Here is a 12,016-nt window from a genome sequence, read left to right as displayed (position 1 = left end):
GGCACGTGTCGCATGGTGCACTGGGTGTTATACGCAACTAATGAATCATCGAGCCTTACATCGGAAACCGGGGATGTACTGTATGGTGACTAACAGAATATAATTAAAAAAAAAGAAATGTTGATGAACAGTAAACAGAAAACAAAACTCGTTAAAAAAAGAAATTAATATCTGAAAATAATAAAGTGATGCATAATTTTCACCGCAAGTGACATATATGAAAAGAAATCAGTGGACATCCTAGAAGTGAAAAACAGGGAATCTGGAATTAAGAACTCAGTGGATGAGTTTAACAGCAGACTGGAAATAGCAGGATGCAGAATTAATAAGCTAGAAGACATGTCAATATAAAATACCAAAACTGAGTATAAAATTTAAAGAAAAAAAACAGATGAGATCATAAGAGACATATGGGACATGCACTGAAGATCTCACAGATGTATCACTGGAATCCAAAAAAGACAGGAGACAGAAAATGAAAAAGGGGGAGCAATATTTGAGAAAATAATAACCAACTATTTTCCAAACCAATAAAAGACATAAAACTACAGGTTTAGGTTGCTCAGCTAACCCCGTTGTATAAATTCGAACAAAACTAAATCGACACATATAAAAGCAAATACAAAGAAAAATCTTAAAGCAACTGGGGGTGAGAGTAGGGGCACATTACTTCATAAGAGTAACAATTGGATTGGCAGCTAACCTCATAACAGGAATTATGAAGAACAAAAGACAGTACCATGCCCTCTTTTAATTGTTGAAATAATAGAGACGGTATACAGCAAAAGCATTCTTCAAAAATGAATGGCATTTTCTGACAAACAAAACTACAGGAATTTGTTACTAAGGTCCCCACAAAGAAAATTTTAAAATACTAAATGAGGTGTTACAGGCAAGATGAAACTGATCACAGACAGAAACTTAGAAATGAGGTTGGAATGAAGTAGCAGAAAGGGTAAGCAAATGATTAAATATACTTGAACAACTGCCTCAAGAAAACAAAAATTATAATGTCCTATGAAGTTTAAAACATGTGTGGAGATAAATTTCATGATAATAATAATGTGAAGGTGAAACGTGGTTAATGGAGAGTAAATGTTCTGAGATTCTAAGTAGAATCAAAATAGTAAAAGAAAAAAAAGCACTTGCTTTCAATTGTAATACATCAAGGATGCATGTTGTAATCTCTACAGTAAAAGAAAAATAAAACAATATATAAGTAAGAGGTATATATAAGGATAAATAGATTTAAAATATTAGACTTTTGAATTTCAAATGAAGACAAGAAAAGGAAAAAATATATAAAACAGATGGGTAAGAAAAAATTTTTAAGTGAGATGGTAGACATAAATTCAAATATATCAGTAATTACATAAAATCTAAGAGGTTAAATCATCCAAAAGAAGATTAAAATTTTCAAACAGAATAAGAAAATAAAAACCCAGCCATAAGCTATTTATAAAAGCCACATTAAATATAAGGACTCAGAAGTTTAGAAAATGGGATAAGATATACCATGCACACAAAAATCAAAAGAAAATATATACAGTGGAGATGTTTTTAAGGCAAGAAGTATTATTAGAGATAAAGAGTGATATTTTATCATTAAAAACAGGTTAACCTAGCAGGATGATATCACTATTCTAAATCTGTATATGCTTAAAAGGATAGCTTCAGAATATATAAAGCAAAAAAAGGTAGAACTAAAGTTAAAATTAATAAAAGATAAATAAGAATTTTAAAATAAATGCACAATTATTCCATTCTAGCATGAAAGCAATCATAGACAATATGTAATGAATGGGCAGGGTGGTGCTGGGTGGCTCAGTCATTAAGCCTCTGCCTTCAGCTCAGGTCATGATCCCAGGGTCCTGGGATCGAGCCCCACATCAGGCTCCCTGCTTGGGAAGAGCCTGCTTCTCCCTCTGCCCCTCCCCACCGCTCATGCTCTCTTGCGCTCCCGCGCTCTCTCTCGCTCTCTCTCTTTCGCGCGCGCGCATGAGTTCTTGCGCTCTCTCTCTCTCTCTCTCAAATATATAAAATCTTAAAAAAAAAAAAAAGCCGAAAACTGGAAGTCACAAGGGTCCGTCCATGGTAGAATGGATTTTAATGGCACAGTCACACAATACAATGAAAATGAACAACCCATATACAACAATGTGGGTGAACCTCACATATATAGAGTGAAAGCAGCAGGCACGAAAAAGTGCAAAAGGGGTACTACCATTTCAATAAAGTACAAAAATGGGTAAACTGTTTCATACTATTAAGAGTCAGGGTCTGCTGCCCTTACAGGAACAGTGAGTGACTAAAAGAAGACAAGACAGCATCTCTGAAGGGCTGGTAATGTGTTTTTTATCTGACTGCTGGCTACTCACGTTTGTTCAGTTTGTAAAAGTCCTGCCAACATTTCACAATTGGTTCTGTATCCCAAAACATCACAAACATCATTATTTCTCATTCTGCGTCTGACTGTTCTATTACCTAGAGTTCCTGTACGCCTTTCAGCTGTTGGCTCTTGCTTTCCATATCTTATTTCTTTGTGTGTCTATTTCTCTTTGGGTTTGTGCTCAAAATTATATTTGAAAATATGATGGAGGAAAATAATTTGAGGTTTACTTGATGTTATTTTCCTACAGATAAGATTTTTTTAACTTCTTTTACTTAGTTCTCAGAGCCACTAGCAATCTGGGATTATCCAGATTCAGTGCTTGAGATTTTCTGGACCTCTGATGACTCAAAGCCAGGTTGAAGCCTGTGTGTGTAGCTCTTTCTTTGCTGCTAATCTAACTGCGAGGGCACGTTTTAGGACCGATGCTCAAGGTGGAGTTGGTTTACTCCTTGTAAACGAGACTTATTTCCCAAGACCGTTGCACATAGATATTAACCTTGGAGCAATTATCCAGGTTCATCCCAAGAAGCTGTCTTGGGATTGCCTCCCCAGTGTCTCTCCAAAACTGATAAATACCCCTGATGTGTTTCCAGTGCAGTCCCTTTTTTCCTAAACCTCTTATCCAGGGTTCAGTTCTCAGGTTCCCCAAGCTCATCGTAGTGTCCACAGCCTTACATTCTTCTCCTTTTGTGCAGGCACTGAAAATCCAGGCACCAATTTCCATCCAATTCAGAAATAATGCCTTAGAGTCCTTTCTGTCCTGACGGAATTTTCATTCTGAAAAGGAAACTGGAGGCAGCGTACTACACAACTCTGAGACCAGCACAGAGCCGTGGGTAAGGTCTGGACATCTCAGACATTCTCTGTTTCCCTCTGTGTCTCTGTGTGTGTGTCTCTCTCAGTCTCCCTCTCTTTCTCTCTCTCTCTCTCTCTCTCTCACACACAACCTTTCTTCTCTTCTCCATTTACTGTCTCATGAACATACCGACATACTTTAAAATTTTCCATACAATCTAACCCCTTAGTATTTAAAGGTAATACAACAATACCTCCCACCTCTTAGCACTCTAGTTTCCAAAGTGCAGTCACATGCTGTCACATGTGATTCTCAAGCCTGCAAAAAGGGCTTCATGGGTGGGATGTGGAGGTTCACAGATCATGCAGGTAGGGAGCAACACCAGAGGTATGAAAGGACAGTTTTCTAATGCTGACTTTGGAGCCCTTGCCCATACTGTCCCCCACCCCCCATTCTCTCCCCCTCCACCCAGCCACACTGCAGAAAACCTTGTGTTCTAAGGCCAACTGATCACACAAGTATCCAGAAACCACTGACTCTTACAGACTCAGAACAGGATTTCCCAAAGTGCACCATCAGAATTACCAGGTGATTGCAAAAAGGACTTAGTTCTCAGAACACAACCAGTATTTCAAGGAAGGGGGCCAGAAATTCAGCTTTTTGTTTTAAAGTATCACAGATGATTCTGATGCACACTAAAGTGTGGGGGACAGCCTTGAGGGCTAGAAAGCAGAGCTATCATTCCTTGTGTGTCCTCTGACTTTCCCCAGCCTTCTTCCCTCTCTTCTTCCTCCACGCTGTCAGAAAGATGTCCCAGAGGGGCGCCTGGGTGGTGCAGTCCTTAAGCATCTGCCTTCGGCTCAGGGCGTGATCCCAGCGTTCTGGGATGGAGCCTCACATCAGGCTCCTCTGCTAGGAGCCTGCTTCTTTCTCTCCCACTCCCCCTGCTTGTGTTCCCTCTTTCGCTGGCTGTCTCTCTCTGTCAAATAACTAAATAAAATCTTAGAAAAGAAAAGAAAAGAAAAAAAAAGAAAAGAAAAGAAAAGAAAAGAAAAGAAAAGAAGAGAGAGAGAAAGAGAGAAAGAAAGAAAGGAAAAAAAGGAAAAGAAAAGAAAAGAAAAGAAAAGAAAAGAAAAGAAAAGAAAAGAAAAAGAAAAGAAAAAGTCCCAGAGAACCCTGAAACCAGGCAATAGGCTGCAGAAGGAAGTAGTTTCTTTTTTTTTTTTTAAAGATTGTATTTATTCGACAGAGATAGAGATATCTGATAACTGATAGAGATAACTTTCCTGCCACTGTACCATGGACACCAAACATCTGGGAACTCAAATGTTTTCATTGAGATATGCTAAATGCTGGGCCTCCCAGTGCCCACCTCACCAGCATACTGGAGCTCCAAATTACTATAATCTTGTAGGTTACTCAGTTCCCACATCTACACTTGCTCCCTAAAACTGAGATTGCTCAGAGGGACCTCTTTTTTTTAAGAGCTTATGACATGACATGTCAGGTTTCCCTCTAGAAATGTATAATCATTTATTTCATCAGATATAAAACTGCCTGTTCATCCCATCTTTTGATAAGTAGTAAAGCTCTATGTTCATATGTTTATTGACTTTGACCTTCTATTGTGAATTGCACATTCATGTCTGTTGCTGTTTTCCAAAGAAGATTGGCAATTTTATTATTAGTTTAAAATAGTTCTTTCTCTATTAAGCATATTAAGCCTTTGTGTATCACATATATGGCAAATATTTTTCCTTTTTGGCACTTTTGTTTGTATTTTATTGCTGTTTTTATGATGTTTTGATGTGAGGGGTATTTTACTTTTATGAAAATAAAATATGGCATAATTTTTCATAAGTTTTATTTCATAATTTTCACAATTTGTCATTGTTTCCTACTATCAATGCCATTCTTGTGAATGTGGTTTTTCTCTTGTTGCTCATGCATTTGGTGTGATATCTTAGAACTCATCACTAAATCCAAGATCACAAAATTTTTCTAGGTTTTCTTCTAAGAGTTTTATTGTTTTAGCTCTTACATTCAATTTCAAACTGATCCATTTCATATTAATTTTATTTAGATTTAATTAATTAACATACAGTGTATTATGAGTTTCAGAGGTAGAGTTTAGTGATTCATATAACACCCAGTGCTCATTACATCAAGTCCCCTCCTTAATGCCCATCACCCAATTATCTCTTCCCCCCCACCCCTTCAGCAACCCTCAGTTTGTTTCCTAGAGTTAAGAGTCTCTTACAGTTTGTCAAATTAATTTTTATATATGGTGTGTGATAAGAATCCAACTTCGGCATGTGGCGAGTGGCCCAGCAAGCACTTTTTATTGAAAATATCTTTTCCCTGCGGAGTAATCTGTATACCCTTGTCAAAAATCAGTTGACCGTAGGGACACCTGGGTGGCTCAGTCAGTTCAGGGGCTGCCTTGGGCTCAGGTCATGATCCCAGGGTCCAGGGATCGAGTCCCGCATCGGGCTCCTTGCTCAGCAGAGAGCCTGCTTCTCTGTCTGCCTTCCACTCTCCCTGCTTGTGCTCTCTCCGTCTCTCTGACAAATAAATAAATAAAATCTTTTTTTAAAAAATCAGTTGACCATGGATATAGGGGCTTATTTCTGGACTCTCAATTCTATTCCATTGATCCCTATGTCTATCCTTGTGCCAATACCACATTGTCTTCATTACTGTTGCTTTGTAGTAAGTTTTGAAATTGGAGAATGTGAATTCTTGTTCTTGTTTTTCAAAATTGTTTTGGCTATTCTCGTCCCTTGAAAGTCCATATGAATTTTAGAATCATTTTTTACCAATTCCTGCGAAGAGTTCAGCTAGGGTTCTAATACAAATTGCTTTGAATCTGTAGATCTATTTGGGGACTATCTATTTGGAAATGTTAACCATTTAAGACTAGGTTACTGATTTGAGATCTTCCTTCTTTCCTAATGTAGGTATTTACGACCAAACTATTCCTTCTAAGCAGTGCTTTAGCTGCATCCCATAAATTTTAGGATGTTGTATCTTCATTTTCATTCATCTCAAAGTATCTCCTGATTTTGTTTTTTTTTTTTTCTTTCACCCATTGGCTATTTTGGGGTGTGTTCTTTAATTTCCACAAACGTGAATGTTCTCAAATTTTTCCAGCTATTCATTTCTAATTTTCATTCCACTGCACTTAGAGAACATATTTTGTGTTATTTATATCCTTTTAAATTTACTGAGGTTTGTTTTATGGCCTAGCATATGGTCTATCCTAGAGAATATTCTAATGGCCCTTGAAAAGAATCTTGTTTTGTTGTTGTTGGGCAGAGTGTTTTATAGATATCTGTCGGGTATAGTAGATATACAGTATTGTTCAAGGGCCACCTGCGTGGCTCAGTCGGTTGAGTGTCCAACTCTTGGTTTTGGCTCAGGTCATGATCTCAGGGTCGTGAGATTGAGCCCCGTGTCAGATTCTGCTTCAGGTTCTCTCCTTCTCCTTCTCCCTCTGTCCCTCCCCCTGCTCTCTCACTCTCTCTCTCAAATAAATAATAAATAAATCTTTAAAATATAGACATATAGTATTGTTCAAGTCCTCTACTTCCTTGTTGATCTTCTGCTTAGTTGTTCAATCTGCTACTGAAAGTGGGACGTGCAATTTACCCTTTTAACCTTATAAAAATGTTCCCCTTTATTTCTAAAAACCTTTTTAAATTAAAGCCTATTTTTAATCTCTAAAATCTACTTTTATATTTAAAGACTAATGTATAGCCACTCTAGTTTTTCAGTGGTTGCTGTTTTCCCATCTTTTTATTTTCCACATTTTTACTGAATTTTCAAAGATGTTCTTAAACATTTCTTCATTTACTGTTTGCCCTTAAGACCATTTCCATCAGTTTTAAATCCATCTATTTTGATACGTTCACAAGTGTCATTGGGCAGTGGGTCAGTGGAGCTCCTCACATTGTCATGCTAAAAATCAATTGCCTACCATTATATTTTTAAATTTCATGATCTTATTTTTCACCTAAAAGGAAATTTTCTTAATAGAAGGGTACTGTCTTTTCACAGATGCAATATCCTCCTGCTATTGGTATCATTAATTAATTTTTTAAGTTTTCTTTTTTTTTTAATAAAGTCTTTTGCAGAAAAGGATTATTTACCTGAATACTTGGAATGATACGCTTCTTTTAAACTTCTTTTAGTCTACTCAAAACACTACTTTAATCTGTCTATTCATTTTCAAGAGGCAGGTTGGGGTTTACTGAGTTTTTTAGAGGAGATGGAGTAGTGTCACCAAAATGAAATGTTAATTTGTAGTTAATGTATAGTTATAGTATAAATTCCCAGGAAGGTAACAAAAAAATAAGGAAAAAATGAAAGAAGATTCTCATAAAATGAAAGGAGACATAATTTTAAGATTGGAAAGGACATTCTAAGTCATATAACAGTGAAGGAGAAACACCCTTCACAGTTCAAATAATAAAAATATCAAAATGTGAACAGTTCCTTTCTGTTTGATCTGTTCATTCCACACCAGTACCATACAGTTTTACAGCCCTTTATATTTGGCAGAGGAAGTGTCCCCCATTCTCTGTTTGTCAACATTTTCCTAGCTTATTTTCACAATTATTTTGAAGTTAAACACAGATGTTGTCTTAAAAACCGTGTTCAGGGGCGCCTGGGTGGCGCAGTCGTTGGGCGTCTGCCTTTGGCTCAGGGCGTGATCCGCGTTCTGGGATCGAGCCCCACATCAGGCTCCTCTGCTGGGAGCCTGCTTCTTCCTCTCCCACTCCCCCTGCTTCTCTCTCTCTCGCTGGCTGTTTCTCTGTGTCAAATTAATAAATAAAATCTTAAATAAAAAAACAACCCTGTTCAAAGTTTTACTTCAAATAGTTTAAATTTTTATTAATCCAGGAGACTATTCACCTTTGGAATCTTGGTATGTTTTTCCACTTACTAAGTTTCCACTGTATGCTTCTCTGAAGAATTTGAAGATCCTGCCTGAATATTAACATTTTAATGGATAGATTTATTTGTTGATGATGTGGATGGCATTGCTTCACATTACATATAATATATATATATTATACATAACATTTTTTTTTAATTTAAGTAATTTCTACACACAATGTGGGGCTTGAATTTATGACCCCAAGATCAAGAGTCACACGTGCTTCCGACTGAGCCAGCCAGGCACCCCTTTCACATTATATTTTAAACTTATTATTCCTTATTATTACTTATATATAATAATAATAACAACAATAAATATTTCTTGAGTGCTTACTTCGGACCAGCTCTTTATTATTTCATTTTATTCTCACCCTGACCTATTTTTCACATAAAGAAATGGAGTCTTAAAAAGTTCAGGTAGCTGGCTGGAGTGTTAACAGAAAGTGTCAGAGCTCAGATCTGAAGTGTTCCCAGATCCCTTTTTATTTCTAATGTCATTTCGGTCAATTGTTTAAGGTTTCCCAAATAGATCATCCTCTCAGCAAAAATAATAATTTTCCCATTTCCTTTCCAATATTTTTACTTTCCCCTTTGTCCAATTGTATAAAATCAATTTCTTACACAGCATACACCTGTTTTAAATATCACTTAAATCTATAGAATATCATACTATACCATACTAATCTTTAAGTATTTTAAGAAAATTGTAAGATGATATGATTTAAAATAAGACAAGGACATTATTCCTACAATATTGAGTATGCCACATTAGAAGTTGCTGGAATGACTGAGTGGCATAAAAATTTTCCATGTTATGCTTTTATATGTTATTGCATTGTCTTATATCCAAAAAAAATATAAAATTTAGACTAAGATATTTTTAATGCTAAGAAAACAGTTGATTTTGCTTATTTGAATGTCCTTATTCAACTGAGGGCACTTAAAAAAACATTTGTTGGTGCTGATGTTGCAGACAGTTGGGGAAATGGATGGAAGCAATCAGAGTGGAGTCTCTGAGTTCCTGCTCCTGGGGATCTCAGACAGTCCTGAGCAGCAGCGGGTCCTGTTCTGGATGTTCCTGGCCATGTACCTGGTCACAGTGGTGGGAAATGTGCTCATCATCCTGGCCATCGGCTTTGATCCCCGCCTGCACACTCCCATGTACTTCTTCCTGGCCAACCTCTCCTTCACTGACCTCTTCTTTGTCACCAACACAATTCCCAAGATGCTGGTGAGCCTCCAGTCTCAGAACAAAGCCATCTCCTATGCGGGGTGTCTAACCCAGCTCTACTTCCTGGTCTCCTTGGTGGCCCTGGACAACCTCATCCTGGCCACAATGGCATATGACCGTTATGTGGCCATCTGCCGCCCTCTCCGCTACTCCACAGCCATGAGCCCTGGACTCTGTATTTTGCTCCTCACCTTATGTTGGGCACTTTCTGTCTTCTATGGTCTCACCCACACCCTCCTCATGACCAGGGTGACATTCTGTGGGTCCCGGAAGATCCACTACATCTTCTGTGAGATGTATGTCCTGCTGAGGCTCGCATGTTCCAATACTCAAGTCAATCACAGAGTACTGATTGCTACAGGATCCTTCATCTTCCTCGCCCCACTAGGGTTCATGATCATGTCCTATGCCTGGATTGTCAAAGCCATCCTCCGAATACCCTCAGCCTCTAGCAAGTACAAAGCCTTCTCCACCTGTGCCTCCCATTTGGCTGTGGTCTCCCTCTTCTATGGGACACTTTGTATGGTATATTTGCAGCCCCTCCAAACTTACTCCATGAAGGACTCAGTAGCCACAGTGATGTATGCTGTGGTGACCCCCATGATGAACCCTTTCATCTACAGCCTGAGGAACAAAGATATTCATGGGGCTCTGGGAAAACTGTTCCTAGGGAAAGCTTTCCAGAGGTTGACATGAGATAAGTTTCAAAAGGGCATTAAAGTAGAGACTGGGAATTTCCTTTACCATGTGCAAGGCATTATCCTATGGGGTTTACAGGAGAGTTTAGTACATAGCACCAACTCAGAATGAGCTCATATACCTGTGATGAAGAAAAGAAATGTATATGTAACCCAATGTCCACCAAACAACAGGAGCCTTGGCAATAAATAATGTCACTGACACTAATACTAAAAGTTTGCAAAATCAAATCCTTCAACTTGCCTGACACAAGACCACAGACCCAGCCTTATCCAGACATTCCCAGTTATGGCTTAATGGGGTCTGTTATATTCTCCAGCACACATCTACTCATAGTCTCTGAACTCTGAACTTCTCTAAAGAGCCTGCTGCCTGCAAGCCATTTATAGAAGACAACTTGCACAAATCCACTGCAGATGTCCCAGGTGAGGCCACCCCTTACCTGATGCTCTGTTGGGCGCAGCCCCCACTGCTTCAGTTCTGACCCACGGTCTCTCTGGACACAAGCACTGATGTCGAGGCAGAAATGGCAAGAAATCCCTCTCTTTGCTCTGGAAAGATTTTTGTCCTTTGGGCCTCGAAAGTCCCTATTTCTCTTGCCTTTTTCCTGCATTCCTTCTCTCTGAGAGAAGTCAGACTGTCCTTGGAAAAATCCAACCTGTCCTTTATTTCTGTAGTGCCTTACCTTTCATCTCTTCTTCATTCCCTCAAAACAAAACTCTCAAGCATATCAACACATGCTCATGACAGGAGTGGTGATAGAAGCAGAAAAAAGGGGAGAAGATAAACTCTACTTAGGCTCTACAATTCTGACAGAAATTTTGATATGTGTGTTTTTTCAACCAAGCAATTCTCTGATACCAACTGACTATCCTACAATTTGACTCAATTCTGACACTATCTACCTGGAGATAGCATCAAATCTCACAGCTTAAGGGTTCAGTCTTATAAGACTGCCCTGCCCCCACTTCAGACACCAATTGCAAGTCCAAGTTGTCACCTGTGCTTCTGACTGACCAGCCAGTTGGAGGTTCCAACAATCCCCTCCTTGGGATGGATTAATTTACTAGAATAGCTTATGGAACTCACAGAAACATTTTACTTACTAGATTACTGGTTATTATTCAGGAATAACCAGATGAAAGAGATGCACAGAGCAAGATATGTGGGAAGGAGCATGGAGCTTCTATGCCCTCTCTGCATACGCCACTCTCCCCAAATCTTCGTGTCACCAATCCAGAAGCTCTCTGAACCCCATTCTTTTAGGTTTTTATTGAAGCCTCTTTACATAGGCATAAATCATTAAATCACTGGCCACTGGTTATTGTCCCTCTCCACAGGTGGAGGGTGGTGGGCAGCAGTGATCAAATTGAAAGTTTCAACACTCCAATCACATGACTGGCCACCCTAGATGTTTACACTGCAATGCAGCGGGGAAAGGATAAGCATTTCAATAAATGGGACTGGACATTTGGATATCCAATTTGCATATGTTAAAAAGATTTTTTTAAAGATTTATATATTTATTTTTGAGAGAGAGATAGAGAGACAGCTTGAGCAGGGGGACGTGCAGAGAGAGAGGGAAACAGAGAATCTCAAGCAGACTCCTCACTGAGTGAGAAGCCTGACATGGGGCTTGATCTCACAACCTTGAGATCATGACCTGAGGGAAACCAAGAGTCAGATGCTCAACTGACTGAGCCACCCAGGCACCCCTAGGGGAAAAAAAAAAACATCTTGAGCTCTCCCTCACCTGATATAAAAATCAAGTCTAGATTGACAGCAGATCTAAATGTGAAAGATAAAACCATATATCCTTTAGAGGAAAATATAGGAGAATATTGGCAAAGATTTAGCAAAGATTCTTAAACAAGATACAAACAACACTAACTACAAGATAAAAATTTATAAATTGGAGTATACCCGCCATTAGCTGAATGAAAGACAACCACAA

The 12,016-nt window shown here is 38.6% G+C and overlaps 2 protein-coding genes across 2 annotated transcripts in view; one reads left to right on the top strand and one right to left on the bottom strand.

The window, feature by feature from the left end:
- The window catches only part of LOC123776879 (uncharacterized), a 118,314-nt gene that overhangs the window by 62,556 nt on the left and 43,742 nt on the right, over positions 1 to 12,016 (bottom strand). The window lies entirely within an intron of this gene.
- LOC123777095 (olfactory receptor 1D2-like) lies at positions 9,097 to 10,059 on the top strand. The gene has a single exon (XM_045773564.2). The coding sequence runs from the start codon at positions 9,097 to 9,099 to the stop codon at positions 10,057 to 10,059; it is 963 nt and encodes a 320-aa protein (XP_045629520.1).

The sequence above is a fragment of the Ursus americanus genome, chromosome 23, assembly GCF_024610735.1.
Source record: "Ursus americanus isolate L20-20 chromosome 23, mUrsAme1.1.p, whole genome shotgun sequence".
Classification (NCBI taxonomy): domain Eukaryota; kingdom Metazoa; phylum Chordata; class Mammalia; order Carnivora; family Ursidae; genus Ursus; species Ursus americanus.
Note: the sequence above shows the minus strand (reverse complement) of the source record. Positions and strands in the feature narration are given on the sequence as shown.

What these genes read in the sequence shown, in the direction of transcription:
- LOC123777095 (XM_045773564.2), top strand. Translation starts at nt 9,097, where the DNA reads ATGTTGCAGACAGTTGGGGAAATGGATGGAAGCAATCAGAGTGGAGTC.